At 33.5% G+C, this 17,999-nt stretch overlaps 1 protein-coding gene across 4 annotated transcripts in view; it reads left to right on the top strand.

The window, feature by feature from the left end:
* Positions 1–17,382, top strand: part of RFX3 (regulatory factor X3) — a 104,874-nt gene extending 87,492 nt beyond the window's left edge. For 3 of the 4 annotated variants that reach the window (XM_014267957.3, XM_005488271.4, XM_074532848.1), the window contains 8 exons: positions 143–258; positions 823–977; positions 5,408–5,505; positions 5,776–5,925; positions 7,396–7,604; positions 8,577–8,730; positions 10,913–10,955; positions 11,874–17,382. In XM_014267957.3, the coding sequence (XP_014123432.1) occupies positions 143–258; positions 823–977; positions 5,408–5,505; positions 5,776–5,925; positions 7,396–7,604; positions 8,577–8,730; positions 10,913–10,955; positions 11,874–12,112 (1,164 nt within the window). In that variant the 3' untranslated portion in view covers positions 12,113–17,382. Of the gene's footprint in view, positions 1–142; positions 259–822; positions 978–5,407; positions 5,506–5,775; positions 5,926–7,395; positions 7,605–8,576; positions 8,740–10,912; positions 10,956–11,873 lie in introns of those variants that run through there. The other variant, XM_074532849.1, reaches the window with a different exon arrangement.
* The last annotated feature ends 617 nt before the right edge of the window (positions 17,383–17,999 follow it).

The raw sequence follows: 17,999 nt of genomic DNA, 5'->3' as shown, positions 1-17,999 counted from the left end.
AGTACCATTTATAACTTGAGAAATATACAGTTTGCCTTGATTCCACTTTGTCATGAAGGAAATGAGCTGTAGATCTAGTTGGAGTTGGGAGTGGAGGGATTCTGGGCAAAAGACAATATGATCTCATCTTTCGTTTTTTCAGGCAATACTGGATGTGGTTGTTAATCTTCAATTCAGCCTGATAGAAAAATTGTGGCAAACTTTCTGGCGCTATTCTCCTTCTGCTCCACCTGATGGCACTCCTGTTAATGAACCAAGGTCAGTAAATGTTACTCTGTGTTTAATGTGTCTCATAATAATGTAAATGTGAAATTATAAAAATCAAATTAGTTATAACATATTAATCTTTTCTTCTCTTATTATTTTCCAAATCAAATTTATGTTGTCTGGCAGTTTTGTATAGCCTGGGTGTATGCCAAAGGTACATCTTGAAACAGTGATGTCATCCATGTTCATTTTGCATGGACAGCTAGAGTGAAGTTGTCTCTTCCCAATATTCAATTCACCACTTCTAAACCAGAAACATCATTCATATGTCTGCACTATTTAGGAGAATTATAGAGACATTTTTAAAATCCATTTCCATGTGAGACAATGTGTAAATAAGTTATACTGGGTGCAACTGAGTTATCTGCGACGCCTGTATAAAAAAGTACATTTTAACACCCAGGTTTTTACCTGCTGTAAATCATGGAATCATAGAAACTTTAGGTCAGAAAAGTCAAATTCAGCTGTTAACCTAGCCACTGCCGTGTTAGCTGCTAAACCATGCCCCTAAATGCATTATCGTTTATTAATTTGCCACAATTTTTTTAACACCAGCAATCTGAGCGAAATAGAAAGTCGACTTCCTAAAGCAAAGCTGATTACTCTGTGCAAGAATGAGTCTATTCTGAAATGGATGTGTAACTGTGACCATGTGATGTACCAGGCTTTGGTGGAGATTCTCATTCCTGACGTCCTTAGACCTATTCCTAGTAAGTTCAACATCTGAAACATTTTGTAAAGATTTTTCTGTAAGCATGTATACGATGGAAGTGTACTTGTGCCTCATAGGACAGCTTAAGAAAAAAGTTGGAAAGTTATACAAAAAATTATACAAAATACTGTATAATTTATCCCTACTTTCGTTGTACTAGGAGTTGTGCTGGCAAATGCCTATGACACATATTAGTCTTTGATTAGTCTGGAAGAGAACTGTGGTCTTTGTGATTCCATGTTTGGAGATGTGGTCCTTTATCCCTAACTGCTGAAATCAATTCTAATAATTGTTAAGGCAATGAAAAATTCCTACTCACTTTATTATTCTAATCTACTGTTTTCCTGTCATACATTCTGCAGGAAGTAGTGAGTGATTGTCCAGTCATATCACCATTACCAGGAGTAGAGCTTTCTTTTCAAATTTAATTCTACTAGAATCTGTCTTTGCTCTAGCAGTGTATTTTTATGGCTACTTTTGGTAGAAAACAAATTTATGTGACGAAAGTTGAACTTCATGAAGTATTTATTGTCTCACATATACTGTCCAAAATGTTACACTGAAATCATGTTAGCAACCCACTAAAACCCTCATCATTCATATATATTATCTTCTTCCAATGAAAAAAACCACAGTATTTACTTTAAAAAAATTGGATTGCCTTTTTTTTTAATTAGGGCTGTAAGTAGTTTGGCAGGTGGCAAAGCTATATTGTCACGCTGTGAACATCTCCTCTGTTATAGTGAGTAATAAGTGCTCAGTAAGAATATTTGGTGGTAGTACCTTGCAAAAAAGGTTTATTGACTTCTTACTTGCAAGTGGAATAAAATCAAGTTTTAGCAACTTATGGATAATACAAAAACATTGAAACTGGAAAATGGATGAAATACGAATGTTTGCCATTTACAATGCACATTTTACCTTTTGTTTAAGGAATGAGTAAGTTCTTGGTAGCAATTGGCATAATTTGTGCATCTGTATAGCAGAATAAAGGAAAAATGTTTTTGCAAATACATGTAACTATTGACAACTTTTACTGGTCTAAATTATTTTGCATTGGTTTATATTTAAGTTTTACTTCTCTAATGACAATACCATTAGGTAGGATTTTACAGTAATATAGTGTATCACCAGCAATTAGTTAATAATAAAATCTCCCACAAATTAAATTATAACATTTAATAGGTTGAATGAAAACTCTCACTTGCAAAAGCAAGTTAATTTCTGAATAAAATGGTGGTGCAGACAGTTTTTCATTAAATTTGATCCTCTCCTTTTCAGTTGCTTTTCCAGTAAAGCCTGGCTGGCTCTAGAGAGATGTTTAAATGACAACATGCTGTCTTCTCGCTTTGCTTTGTAAGATTCATTGGGCATTGCCAATACAGGATTTCAAGAAAATGGGCAAAATCAATTAATCAAGAACTAGATGCATCGTGTCCTTTTCATGCAATTTCTTTCTTTCTAAAATTACCAGTCATATTTGAATAATTGATACCTACTGTGTTTGACATTCCTGTTTTGGGGATGGTCATCAAACTGTTGGATTCAAGCACCTCATCTGATCTCAGGACAAATTCATCCCAAGAGACTTTTTGTGAACAGTCCAGTGATTTTCTGCTCAAAATTGCACTCACTGAGCTACCTTTAGAAAGCAGCTAACACATTATCTTACTTTATCCTTTAGGACCAGCTAACTAAATGGCTTTTTTTAGCACCTTTCCTTTAAATGGTGGGCCATCCAAGTTTCTTCTTCACTGTTAAATGGTTCAAATCTTATGATTTTTTAAACTCCTGCTTTTGAATAAAAGCATTTCCAGTCATTACAAGAGACTAAAATAATGGGTTAAGGTTGAATATAACAAAAATGCAGCTGGGTGAATCATTCTCTGTGGGAAAATAGCAGTTTGTAGGAAAGTCTGGACTCTATAGAGGTGCTGGGACCATCAATGCTTCATTAAAGGCATGTTTATGATTTTTTTTAATAAATGGGAAGATAGCAGCAGCTGCTGCTCAAAATAAGGAAAAATATTATTTGAAAAGGGCTTGAAGAAAGCCCCTTTTTTGTTTAGATCTTTAGTGTTTTTTTCTTTTAGACAAGTCCTATTGTTGATACATATTACTGGACTAGAAAAAAAAAGACTGTTGAGGAAAAAAATTGTTTTATTTTTTAACCTCTGTATTAAATTTATCAGCTGAAATATTTCGCACCCACAGAATGAGTGAAGAATTGCTGGGTATAAAACAACAAATTCAGTTTCCTAAGAAAGTGAAATGCTGTCCAATGGAGTAAGGAATAAGGACCATAATTATCTAGTGTCCTGTTATGTTTTAGAGTGGACATCTTGCATCTTCTCATATGGCAGAATGGACCAAACCAAATTTGATTGTGAGTTAATTTCCATGATAGGTGGAGAATTTATGCAAAATGCATTTCCATGCCATATTACACAATTCCAGACAGAAAAAATATTGAAGTACTGGAAAGACTGTAAGGCTCAGTTTTGTACAAGTCAGGGGAATTTTGGTTCAGAAGTCAAGCTTTTTAGGTGCTTATGCAAATCAGACTTTCTGTAACTGCCATTGCCACATCCTTTAGTGTGTGACTAGGAACTTAATGGTTTAGGCCCTTTGCACCATGCTTATCATACAAAGATTCTTTGAAAGGGTTCAGATGTACTTACAAGTTCAAGAATATAGGTGCTTATGGTTTTGGTAATGGCTACATGTGTACTTAGGGATAAAAATTCTGTATTTACTATATCTCCAAAGGTCATTAGAAATTCATGATGGCTCTATACAATACTGATGACTGATTAGCTACTTTAGCTATTTTATTTCTTCAGAACTTAGAATTCCTTTTATTTGTTCCTTTTTCTTTCTAGTTAAAGGCCTCTCTTAAGGCCTGAGCTGCTTTTCCATATTTATTTTCAAAGGAGATCAGCATTACAGTGATGCAAATAATTTTCTAACATATATATAAATACACTTGGGTAAAAAAGAGTCATGAGAACACTCGAAGTGAAAAAGTGGTAATGTTTTTCTTAAATATCTAAGTACTATTCATACAGTATTTGCATTATTACTTCCATCTTGTCTGGTAGGTTGGAAAATGTGAATGAATACATAGTCAAATAGTAAGTGCACAGAAATCATTTACAAAGCAACAGAGGTGAACTAGGGGATTTACAGGGTTGAGGAAAAAAGCTTGTTCTTCACGTGTAAACCTTAAAGTAGGAAAAAATGTGATAGCACAAGAGGGCTCAGCTAACACAGATATTTTTTAAGATCAAATTGTGATCAGCTAAGCATTCAGAGGTGTGGTGAATTATAAGAATTACCAATATGGATTTTACTGCTTCTGACTGCAAGTTTGAAGACATGTGAAAAAGATATCACAAAAAATGTAGTTTCTCTTTTAGTAAATTTACATTTCTGGTAGAACACTTTATTTTAAAAAGGTATTATTAAAAAAATATATTACTTCCTTAGGTTTTTTTCCTCTTCATTCTCATTGATATCATTCTCTAGTAGTCTTCAGAAACCTTTAGTTTTTTCTTGTTTTGCCTACTTTTTGCAACAATTTGAGTGTAGTGCTGTTATGTCAACATGCAAGGTTTAGGCATGGGAAAGCTAGGTTTCATTTACTCAGAAGGTACGATTTTATTTTTTCCAGATACTGTTCCTTGGGATAGTACTTCCTGTCCTCCTCTTTTGAAAAATAAAAATTTCTGGTTTTGGTAATGCAGAGTGCTATAGGGGCTTCAGTGTCTCTCTAAATCTGTCAGCCATTCAGCATTTCTGTGGATGCTATAGAAAAGGAAAAAAATGCACACAGATTTCACAGTCATTTCAATAATTTCACTTTCTGTCAGTGAAAAACATTCCTATATCTTGCTTATTGATGATATCCTTAACGGGACTGCATGTGAATGGAATTTATTCTTTAAAACTGAATTAAGCAGCACTATGACATAGTTAAAGATTAATTTGGACTTATTTGAGGAAACTGCAATATTCCTCTAAGTGGATTTTTCCCCAGACTTTTGCTTTTTGAAAGACGTGTCCAGGTGAAATGGAAAGCTGAAAATTTGTGATGGAAAATTCCACCACAACTGCTGCAATTAGTGTTGTTCTTGTATAGGAGTGCCCCCAACAATACTGCTAAGTCACAAGTTTCTTTGGAAGATTGTCTGGTGAAAAAGTCAGAATGTTTATTAAACCAAAAGTAAAAAGAATTATTACATTATATTATTAATACATTATTGTGTAAAATTTATCTCAGTGAGGCATTTTGAACATAGACTAGATTTGTCTAATAAGTAAATGCAGCACACCTGAAAGTTGGGTACAAGTGTCCTGGGGAAGCAAAACATTTCAAGACAGGTGCACTGCTTTCTTTTCATTCTGTTTTTATTCTCCAATGCGCAGGTGCCTTGACCCAAGCCATTCGCAATTTTGCAAAAAGCCTTGAAGGTTGGCTTTCAAATGCCATGAACAATATTCCACAGAGGATGATACAAACCAAGGTAGATGGAACTTAAAGTACTATTCTTGCAATAGCAAACCAAGTGGGCAATAGCATCTAAAAGGAGAAGCATTTTAACATCAATGCTAAATTTCACGTTTAGCATCAAGCATGAAGTAATTGCAGAGGAAGTAATATTATTTGATCTGCTACATGGTATAATTAAAATATGAGGACTCATTAATATACACTATTAAAATGAAAGTCAAGACTCAATCTGTAGAATTAATCTTTGGGGCACAATATTTAAAAATAATAAATTTCTTCATAGGTTGCCGCTGTAAGTGCCTTTGCCCAGACTCTGCGAAGATACACATCTCTTAATCACCTGGCTCAAGCAGCTCGTGCTGTGCTTCAAAATACTTCTCAAATCAACCAGATGCTCAATGATCTCAACCGTGTTGATTTTGCCAATGTTCAGGTAAAATTTAGTTTTGAATAGCAGGGGTTTTTTAAGTTTGATTTCTTCTATGATTTTGAACATTATTGTCAGGCATCATTCGATCAAGAAAGAGAAGTGCTAATATTTTGCTCATTCATATACATTGTGACTCAGTCCAAATGTGACAGCTTATGCTTTAGAAAAGTAAGAGCTCAGAACCATTACCTGTTTCAATTTGCTCTCTTGAAATGCACATATTCTTCCAACTTCTATGCAAATGTAGAGAAAATACCTTCTTAGAATGGGTACCATGAATCATGTCTCACTAATAGCAAAAATTATATTTTAGGATTAGAACTCAGTAGCATATCTTCTGAATGTGTCTAAAGTTATTTAAATGCATAGTATTTTCAGTAGAGACTGTCTCCATACATTAGTATTAAAACCCCCTTAGTATTTTTTTTCTACGTGCCTCTGCCTAAATTTACAAGATCTCCTGAATAATGGATTAGATTATTGTGGTTGGAACCTATATAGTATAAATTCATGTTTTTACTAAGCTTAATTTCTCCAGATGTTTTTGCTTGTCTGAGGAAAAATACTTTTGTCCTTCCGGCCAGCAGAGTGAAAGGTTTTGGGCTCCTGGTAGTTCTCTGTTTCTCTTAGTTGTAAGAGTGTTTTAATGTACTTGTTAACACACTTAACAGAAATCTAGTCAAGAGTTCTTGACCAAAGATACATTATATTAAGTACAGTAATATGTTGACATGGATACAGAGTCTGCGAATGAGATGTTAACTTGGCACATGACAACTAAAGTTTAAATGGAAATGGCTTGCAGTTAGTGAGCTTAATTTTTTTCTCATTTTCTGAATTTTACAGTTAACTTTATTTAAACTTGTTAACACTGACTAAATTGCTGATTGCTGTGTAGTGTGTTTCTCCACTTGTATGCAGCTCATGTTGTCTTTAAGCGATGTGTAATCTATTACTGTGTAGCGTCAGCAAACAATCCTTGTTTGCGTACAAAGTTTTTTTTATAACACCATGTAACAGGATTTGTCTTTTAGCTTAACTTCTTCAGAACAAAAGGAATGTTGCACTTGATTTCTCTCTACTTTTTATTACTTTAGTTCCCTAAATTTGACTCTTCTTGCTTCTTCTGCCTGAAGTCCCAGAAAAAAATAGAAGATACAAGTATTCCAACAGAAAAATTACAAAATTGGAAGCCTTTTTTCACAAATGAATGTGGGAAACAGGAAACTTTTTTGTTTACATTGTTTGTTCTAATTTCTTTATTTGATGTCTGTTCTTTCATGCTATACATTTCCCACCTATTTGCTTTCAACAAAATTACAATAGATGTAAAATAAAAGACACTTCTTAGTCTGTCTAGTAAGTGGGTCCAGTCTCTTTCATCCATTGAGCAGCTTAACCTTTGAGATACAAGTACATTGTGTGCTTTGGCTTATGTATTGTCAATTCAAGAGCTGCCATGTGCTGTAACAGGAGCAGGCTTCCTGGGTGTGCCAGTGTGATGACAACATGGTTCAGAGACTCGAAACAGATTTCAAGATGACTCTTCAACAGCAGAGCACTCTGGAGCAGTGGGCTGCCTGGCTTGATAATGTAATGATGCAAGCATTGAAACCATATGAAGGAAGACCCAGCTTTCCTAAAGCAGCACGGCAATTTCTGTTAAAATGGTCTTTCTACAGGTAGCATTTAATAGATTTTAAAACATTCTAACTATTCTATTAATTACTGAATTGTGCATTGTAATGAAGTTGATAAATCTTCTGTCAACCAGTAGCTTGGTACATCATGAAAACCATGGGGTTTTTTTTAGAGGACTTCTGTTATTAACCTTGAACTCAGGGCTATCAGTAAATGAACAGGGACCTAAATGGCTCTAGTTTATTATTTTAAAGGCCATCTGAAAATGAATGCAGGTGTAATTTTGTCCAGAGTTAGAAACATACTATGAATTGTTTCAGTTAAAAAACTATGCAGTTACTAAGTCACTGTTTTCAGTATTACTTACTAAAACATTGTGGCATCAATGTTTATTAGATAAGAAGGGCAAAAGCTGTTTTTAATATATGAAAAGAACATTAAGACAAGCATTTCATGTTAGCTGCTTATTGAAACAGTTATCAGAGTAAACCTTGTTCTTTGAACCTGACTGTAGCGACTGCTAGCTGAAGATATGAAGACATAATATGAACACACAATAAGTCTATATATTTTTTAATTTTAAGTTTAAAAACTTTTTAAATTCTGGCAATTAAAAGAATTGCCATAGAAAGACTGACACAACAGACATTATTTAAGCAACAGTTTCTTTGAAAACAAATTGTTTCCTTGCCATTGTAGTTGTTTTTGTTTTCAACAAAGTTTCTTTCAAGTTAAGTTTTACACTTGTTCAATTAGTGGTAGTTATGCATAGGTCAATACCAAAACCAATCCAGTCTGGTTATTTCCTATGTGGTGTTCACCAGTACGTTCTGAGAAAGGAGACAAGCAAATGATTGCCCTTTCCTGGTCATCCCATTAAATCAGACATTTGAGGATAATGTTACTTTTGAGAATATTGGTTTTGAGGTGAAATGTCTGTCTACATGGGTAAATGTTAAAATGGCTGTGACATACAATACATAAACATATATATATTTTTTATTTTCAAATAGCTCAATGGTGATTCGGGATTTAACCTTGCGCAGTGCTGCTAGCTTTGGCTCATTTCATCTGATCCGCTTGCTTTACGATGAATACATGTTTTACTTAGTAGAACATCGTGTTGCTCAGGCAACAGGAGAGACACCTATTGCAGTTATGGGAGAGGTAAGATAATATGTAAGAGACTAGATTGATAGATTTAGTGATGAATTGGAGAAAGTGTTTTTGCACATTTTTAGGTGTGTATGTAGAATGGTCGGATGTTCTGCAGTATTACAATAGACTGAGTTACAAATCTATACAGTGGTTTCAGACTTGTGTAACTGGTTCATTGTAAAAGTATTAAAATAACGTTGAATTCCTAAAATCAGTTATTTCTAGATGAACTTACTCTTTTATGAATCTGCACACAGATTCATATGCATAGTTTGAAAAACATTGATCAACCGGCAACTATTGTCCACTTTTTGAGACCTGAATATTTTATGTGAAAATAAAAAAGGGCATAGTAATAGGAAAACGTTACTTCTGTGGATCTGTTTACATGCATTTGCACACATTATTCCCACACAAAATGTATACCCTCTTTGACATAAGAAGTCTGGTTTACATGCAGAATTTTGGCTTGTACAGACCTGTTCACATACCAGTGCAGACATACATAGAGGTTTGCAACACATTTGATTTTCATACAGTTGTTGCAAAGACTGTTGGCTTATAAAAGAAGATCTAGAATCTCAAAGGACAACTATTTTTTTATACTCAGCTATGGCATTTGCAAGGCAAAGTTTCTCTTACCCCTCTTCTTTTCAGTAGTTCATCTGACCTTTTATTTTGAGTGAGACAGTCAGGAAAGCATGAACTGTCCCAAAATAATAATACTTCAAAGTGCTGGAAAATGGATATATTTGAAAATATGCTAAATCGTTAATAGGAAGGATTTGTTACATTTTTACACTTGCAAGTCACTCTATCATGTTCTGTGTTACCTATAAATTGCAGGTAATTTTGCTAGTTGAGTTGTCATTCTTCCCACAAGATATATTGATAGGCTTATTAAATATTATAAAGAGATAATATACTTTCAAGAGAAGTTGGAAGGTGTCTCAGATTGCTTTGTCAAATTATTTTGTATCATGTGTCATGACATGTTTCAGAAAAATTAAATAATTTTTCTGCTTACCATCAGTATAGATTCTCTTACATTTCTTGCCTTATATTTGCAGAAAGTACTACACAGGTATGCAGTTACTACATTCTTGTTGTCTCAGCAGACTTACTCCCTCATAGTATTTTCACTCTAACAAGTTTATGAGACTGAATATGGAAATACTATGAGGGAGTAAGTATTGCAAAATTTTTGGAGGTGAGGGGCAGAATAGAAGTAATACATGAAATGCATGTCTTCTTATGGTTCTGTGTATTCAATGGCTGAAATAAAATGAGGAAGATTACAGTCCAACAAGCACTGTAAAACAGTATAAACTGGTTGCAACTGAGAAAAGCATTCTCATACTTCTCCCTTCCTCTCCTATCCTACCTTGGACACAGGTATTGGCAAAATTCTTCTGGAAAAGACTGGTATCATCATTTATGACTAGAAATGTATCTGTGTAAACAATGTGCTTTTCATTTGGTATCCACTGGTGGCATTTTACTCTTCCAAATTTCACACAAGAGAAATGGAGGAAGGAAAGGGAAGAAGGTTTCTAACTCACATGCAGCTTCTTTTAAAAGCTCGGGATTTTGATGTAAATCAGTTAACAGGTTATAAACCTTTTCTCAGCAGTGCCTTTCATCTGCCTTCCAGGTAGATTAACAACACTGTGCATACTTCATTTTGCTCAAGCACAATTAAAATGATGCCTGGGAAATTTTAAAGAGAGTTTTTTGTTATAATATTGGCAGTTCAGAATGGATATTATATTATAATATTATAATATTGGCAGTTCAGCATTTTGCTCAAGCACAATTAAAATGGTGCCTGGGAAATTTTAAAGAGAGTTTTTTGTTATAATATTGGCAGTTCAGAATGAATATCCACTATAATTTATGGCCTTATAAGACACAGAAATAGCTCACTTCAAACAACAAAGGCCCTGAGAATCTTTAAAAAGGTTGTATTTCTCCATTTTAATTTTTGAGGGTTTACTTAGTGATAATTGTCTTAATAAGCACAAGACTGAAATGGAATGAGAAATTGTTCTGCTATGACTGTGGCTGCAGCTAAGATCATGCATTTGAATGAATGCATCAAACCAGTGGAGCACAGATTTCCTACATCATAGATATTCTATGTCCACATTTACTTAAGACTGTGTCCATTTTTTAATTGTTTATTTTGCAGTTTGGTGATTTAAATGCTGTGTCCCCTGGAAATATGGATAAAGGTAAGCATTTCAGTATCTCCAGGGTATAATTCTGTTTTGAGCTAATGTGTCTCTGAGCAAAATAAATCCTTATGTTTTAAAAACACAAGTCAAACAGAATTTAGAGCTGTATCATCCTATAAGGTGCATGTATATGCTGTGTGGATACATTAATATAATACAACAGCTGTGTCTGTAATGTGCCGCATGTAATAATGACTGGAATATCGTAGGTTTGTTTTACAGTAAGAATATTTTGAAGATGTTTATTATTGTCACAAAGAAATACTCAAATTTTTATGCAAATTTTGTTATATCTAATAGGATGCAGGAGGGTAACAGCTGGGGAAAGAAAGACAAGAATAAGCTTATGGATATTTAACTGTAGTGAATGTTTTGCTAAGTCAAGAAGCAGAATTGTATGCAAGTAGTCAGAGAAAAATTAGTTCCTTAAATTCTCTTCCTGCTCTATTTTGACATGCATTCTTATACTGACTACTTGAGTGATTTGGGGTGATTTGACCTCAGAACTCAACTAGTGAATATAAGAATGTTTGTCAAAATTTGGAGTCAAGTGACCACAACTCTCCTCCCTTCAGTTTCCCTATCTGTACCAAAAAGTAACAGCTCTTGTTCATCGTGTTTAGGAAATGAGACATTTTCCAACATGAAGTTGGAATAATAATAACATTATTTGTTAGACCTTTTGAGATTCCAGGGGTTTTTTTCACATTAAAAGTGTGTAGCTCAAGTGATGAAACCTGAATCTGTTTATCTATTTGAGGTAACAGTTGACTTCTTTTCCATTAAAATTTTAATTTTCAGTTTATGCTTTATCAGATTGCTCCCCCTGTATTTCAACTATTACTTACAAAATAAGGAGCCTTGTATTAGAAACTTCTCTTTTTGTGGTAGTTACATGCTGGTTTGTTTGTGCAGATGAGGGCAGCGAAGTTGAAAGTGAAATAGATGAAGAGCTGGATGAAGGTGGAGAGCCACAAGCTAAGAGGGAGAAAACTGAGCTAAACCAGGCATTCCAGGTGGGCTGCATGCAGCCAGTGCTTGAGAGTGGAGTACAGCAGAACCTCCTGAACCCAATTCATAATGAGCACATTGTTGCAACTACTCAGACTATCAGACAATGCAGTGCTACTGGAAATACATATACTGCAGTCTAATGTGAAACTTCCCCTGGCCTCCGACATACGCCCCATTGCATTAGCTGTTTAGGTTTAATATGAAAAAGAAAAAAATAAAGATAATAAGTCTGAGGGTTGACTGTTGTCAAATGTAACTGTTCTGATCATTATTTTGTTGGAGTTGTTAAATGGAATGGGTGTACGTATTTTGCCAGGTCTGTTTAGAAACAAATTTTTGTAAACGAAATCATTTTACTTTGGCCACTCAATATGAAGAGGTTTCTTTGTATCAAATGCAAGGAAGATTTTTGCAAAGTTTAATGTTAATGTTTTGTCCTCTTATAATAATTTAATTTTTTTCATAGTTTTAAAAATATTTTAATGTTAATTATTAGTTATTATGCTGATTTCATATAGATAGGTTTTTAATTAGATGCACTTCTGTGAAATATCAAAAGAACTGTTTTCTTTGATTTACACTGGAGGCATACTTATTTGACAGCAGATGTATCAAATTTGTTATAAAAGGTGCTTTTCATCGTACTACGAGAAGACACTATTTTGATAAAATTGTGAGTATTCAGGGGGATTTTTTGTAATAATGCTGGAGGGTTGAGAAGATCTCCTCATTTCTTCCTGTGAGGAAGAAGCTGTTTAAAGACAGAATTGTATCAGAATGTGGTAATCTGTATGGCATAAATGTACCTAATTATCTGAACATGATGTAAACAATGCAAGCTTCATTTAAAATCAACAGTTTCAGATATTATTTGCATACCAGTTCCTCTGTTTTGAAGACTACTGATTCTATATGTAAGGCCACTGAACTGATGCTTTTGATTGTTCAGTGGCACTGTAGTTGTTAGAAACTGAAGCTAAAAAAAAAGTGACTTGATTATTGTTAATTTTATGTGTATGTGCTACTTATGCTGAACTGGACATACAGGAAAACATTCCATTTGGATGACTTTCTTCTATTCCAGGTCTTTTCCTACTAGTGGTTCAATCTGCTGCTCTTAGAAAAGATGATTTATAGAATGCAAGGAATGTAGCAACCTGCATCATTTTCCTTTCAAAAACATTTCCTTGTTGTTAAAGTGGATTTAAATTTTTACAAAAATTAGACAAGGCAGTGTAACTGGCACACCTCACTTGTACCTATTCCCAATTGTGTAGAATTTGAATAGGTGGCTAGATGGACCATTGCCATTTAAGAATGTACATCAGGGATCATTGTACCTCGGCTATTACATGGTGCCTTAAACAGAACTGAAGCTAAGACTTAGTACTTTTTGTTATTCTTAACTCTTAAATTAATTCAACAAGGTGTGCCTGTCATTTTCAAATTCCCTAAGAAGTAAGGGCAGGTTACACAGCCTTCAAAAGAATAAAAGGATTTTTTTATTATTAAATAATTTTAATATCCCTCTTAGAATGACAATAGACCTATTTTTTCTCGTTTCTAGCTGGATTTCACTTTAATAGAAATAAAATTTGCTTGGGAATTTGAAAAGCAAAACTAGCTTTAATACCAACTTCAAATGTCAAAATAGATTGACCATAGTCCCAAGCATGATTATATATTTTCTAAACCCTTGCCTACTTTTAATTTTAAAAACTAAAAAGAAATAAATGAGCAGGTACATAATGCAGTGCATGTTTTCAATTTCTATATTTTGTGGTGTATCAGCCAGATATTACATTTTAATGTTTAAATAATATGAGTTTATAAAGACCATATTAATTGACATTAAAGAACTCAAGTTTTTCTTCAAAAACATTTCATTATGCAGACACATGAATTTACTACACTAAAGTAGAAGAATTAAATAAGAAAAAAAATCCAAAAACTGAATGAGAACACAAAAATATCAACTTTATAGGAAAGACTGTGTAAAAAAAATAGGATTCTTTTATTCTGGTTTATCTAGTGTGTCTGGAAATGACTTTAAAGTCATATATACCAAATGGGAGAAGAGCATGTAAAATGGAAGTTTATTTATAGCAAACAAGTTTGTTGCTAGAGTTTACATATGCTCCAAATACAGCTGCACATAAACTAAAATGCCCTAACATTACTGGTGCACAAAAAAATACTTAATTCCTTTGCAGAATTGTGAACCCATCCAGCTCATTCTGTGTAGGCATAATTCCTACCAATGTCAGTAGATGGCTTTTGCCTCAGTAAAAATAAAAGTGACATTTATATTCATTATTTCTAAACTCATAAATGCACTGAATCTCATTATAGATTTTGTTGTCACATATATCACTCAGTGTGTCCTGATTTTTCCTTAGAAATCAGCACATCTGTATCCTTCACCAAAAATGCTAAAACTAAGCTGTGATAAATATTTACTCCCCTTCATTGTGCATTATAAGATGTTTACAAGTAAAATAAAGTGAAATAATTCAACTTTTTTTTCATTTTCAGCTTTTTTTTAATACTGTAGTAGTTGTTTAATTTTTGTGTTTGTTTGTGTTATCTTATGCTTTCTTGGTTTAATGTTGAATTTGTTGTTGCTGAGAAAAGAGTACAATTGTAAAAGGTAAATCTAGATTGCTAAATATAGTGGGACTTGAGTATCTTTCATTGCTTAGCTTTCCACTCCACTCAGTTGTTAAATGTCATCAAGTGAAAAACAAAACTGAACAAAAATCTGAATACAAAAAATGGAGTGTATTTCATAGCTTCTAAAAACAATGAATTATCAAAACAAATTGGAACTTTCACAGGTTCAAAAAACTGACTGGAGTCTGTATTCTTACTCTTAAATTCTAAAGATTTTACCAAGGTTTTTTAGAGCAACTATCTTACTCTGTTGTAAACTTACAGATTTGGGGGTCTTTTGTTTTGTTCTTACTGAAATTTCAATCAAATGCTTAGATAAAACATTTTGCACACCCTTGCTGTTTAATAGCTGGGTTTTAGTACTTGTTGAAGTAGAGAGATGCGAATACCTCAGTGTGTATTCTGTAATGTGTAGCGTGCGGCTGCATTGCCACACCAGCTCTGACGTCTCTGGTCAATGCTATGGAGAGCTGTAGCGTGTGTCCACAGGGTAGACATTATGAGAGTTGATATGATTTATTGTGTTTTATCTAATCTTGAAATGGAGTCCAGAATCATTATTTTAGAGGCATTTCCCTCATTAGCACAAAATAGCACAGTGAACAGTGTGGGGGAAGAGGTCTTGTTGAACTACCTTTTCAAAGCACAGGGCCCAATTTTCAAAAGTTTTATATATGTTAAAGCGTTTTGTTACATTTTCATCTTGTGGTAAATCAGTTTTGAAACTTTTTTTTTTCCGTTTTTTTTTTTTTTTGCTTGTACTGTAGTATGCTCAAAGCACCTTCATTTTTTAAAAGTTCCATAAAAATTTGGAAAATAGATGTTAAATTATTTGCCTATAAAATGATGATTTTAAAGGCAGTACTTGCCTTTAATTCAAAAAAATAGGAAAATTAAGTTCTGTCATTCAGGAATGCATAGGTCTATATATAAATTTAATTTAAAGCAAGGTATTTTTAAATATCTGAAACACTTTTTGTTTTATCTTGGTTTCCCTAGGAGAAATTATCTGATATCTTTATCATTCTCGCCAACTGACATGTGCACTGCTTAGAAAAAAAATCCATGTTAGAGATGCACTGCAATCCAATTTAATTCAGAATGCTTTTACAAAACAAAAGCAACCACTGAGAGCCATAAATGTGCTGACAAAAACCCCAGATTTATTAGTAATATAAGTATACAACAATAATTTCAGAGTTCAAAGTGCAAATCTGAGAGAGCAAGATGAATTTCTGAAAATTGGGCCCTTGTCACACTAACAGGACATGCTCTTTGTATATGGGTTAAAGCAAATTGATACATGGAATTCTAGTATCTCTGCTAATTTGTTTGGTGATTTAACTCTGACAATAAAAACTGGAATAGAAGCATAAACACACAGTGCTTAGTTCTAGTACTAGGAAATTAATTTGATATGATGCCTTGCATTAACCCTTTGAGCATTGTAAGTAACATGATGGGAACAAAGATTTTTAGATAATTTAACTAGTTCACTGAGCATATACTTTGAAATAGCTTATAGTGTTGTAAATCTTTTTTTACGTATGTCTAAAGTAAATACTTGCATACAATATGGGGATGTTTTTTATTAATAGGGGCCTCAGTAGATGTAGGCAAAATATTCATTGCCATTTATATGTACTGTGTAATGTAGAACAGTACTTCAGCTCCCTGGTTTTCATAACTGCATATATATATACAAAGAAAATCAAACATGATTCTACAGATAGGAAGTTGTCTACTTTAAGATTCCTTTAGAAGATAAAGGTTTAGAAAATATATTCAGCTATTTTGAAAATTTCCTGAGATAGATTAGTATTGGAATACTCCAGTACTGTAAAAGAAAAATCTTTAGGATTAAAAGAAGGTTTAGTAATAATAAATTTTGCAGAATATTTGAGGTGTTTGCATTGAAATTTTTGGCGGTGTTTGTGAGAAACAGGAACAAAAAGTGCACAATTATGTTAATATTCCTTTTAAAACTCAGTCACTGCAATAATGACTAGCTAGAAGATGAAGGTATTTTATTAAATTTCACATACAAGGGTACAGTTTGGATGGCCCTTCTTGAATGTCAGAATTTTAAAAGCAACTAGAAATTGCACGAGCAAATAATTTTAAAAGCCCCTTTGTTCTTCAAATTACTGCTTACAGGAACAAGGGAACAAGTGTAGCAGCAAGTAAAGATGCTTTTAACTTAGAGATACTGATGCCACCTTACTAAGTGAGAATACAGTACATTTTCTACTGGTTCCTTGCAATATCAGTCAGCAAACACTAAAGCAGCTGTACTTATTTAAGTCTAGCTGAGGGCAAAGAAAAAGGGTATCATTTAAAGTTATTTAAGGGAATTACGTCAGTAGTATAGTGCAAGTAAGTTGTAAACACTTTTAGTCAGTTAATGCAAATTAATGCATAATTAATTAACATAAATGCAATACTCAAAGGGTTTTAATTTAACAACTTTTTTTATTCATAATTTACTGTAAATGCTTCTGAGTTTGCATGCCTTGATCATTGCTGCTAGTGATTTTATGTGCCAGTAGACCTGAGTTTAATTTACCAGTTTAACTAAGAAATAGTAAAAGCCACTTACAAAGTGACTGCCTAGTGTTTGTTTGGAGTAAAATATGCCTTAGTTTGAAAACTATCATTTTAACTCTTGTTTTATTCTGATTTTCTTCTCCTTTTCCTGTTGAAAAAAAAAAAATTGAATTTTGGGATTGGAAGCCCTGAGTAGTTAAATATTTGATAAGAATTATTCTTGGAGATTGCTCATTAAGGCTGAAATTCACTGTAGAAAACAAGGCCCAGAAAAAGCCTATGGGCATCAAATGAGCCTCACTTAACACTATTTCAGGAAGATGTTCTTTGTATGTTCTTAAGCACTTTCTTGGTTAGGGTGCAAACATCTTACAGGAATTTTCAGTTCTAGATTAATTTTACTCTGAAATAATAAATGTCTTTTTAGGAAGAATTTAGACTTCAGAGGAGCAACCTTGAATGGATTGGGTTTTAACAGGAACTCAGTTCAATTCTTTTTGACTCACTGATGCCAGCAAAAGCTTTTTACACAAAGAATATTTAATGGGTTCCCCAAATAAAGTTTCCTTCCATACAATATTAAAGTGACTGCCTTGTATTTAAACATTAAATACCCATTTTAAAGTAACCCAGTTAAGCAGCTTAAAATATGTTGGGGAAATACCACTTTTGTACCAAAGCAAGTTGCCCGTTTCCACTCATACCCACTGAAAATTTGGATTTACAGTTAATAACCAATGAGGCTGTTAAAGAAACTTTGAGTGCCTTTCAAAAACTTGGAAAATTGTGCCTGAGGTGGTAAACTTT

Source organism: Zonotrichia albicollis, chromosome Z, assembly GCF_047830755.1.
Source record: "Zonotrichia albicollis isolate bZonAlb1 chromosome Z, bZonAlb1.hap1, whole genome shotgun sequence".
NCBI classification, from domain to species: Eukaryota; Metazoa; Chordata; class Aves; order Passeriformes; family Passerellidae; genus Zonotrichia; species Zonotrichia albicollis.
The sequence above is the reverse complement of the archived record's forward strand: the minus strand, read 5'-3'. Positions and strand labels throughout refer to the sequence as shown.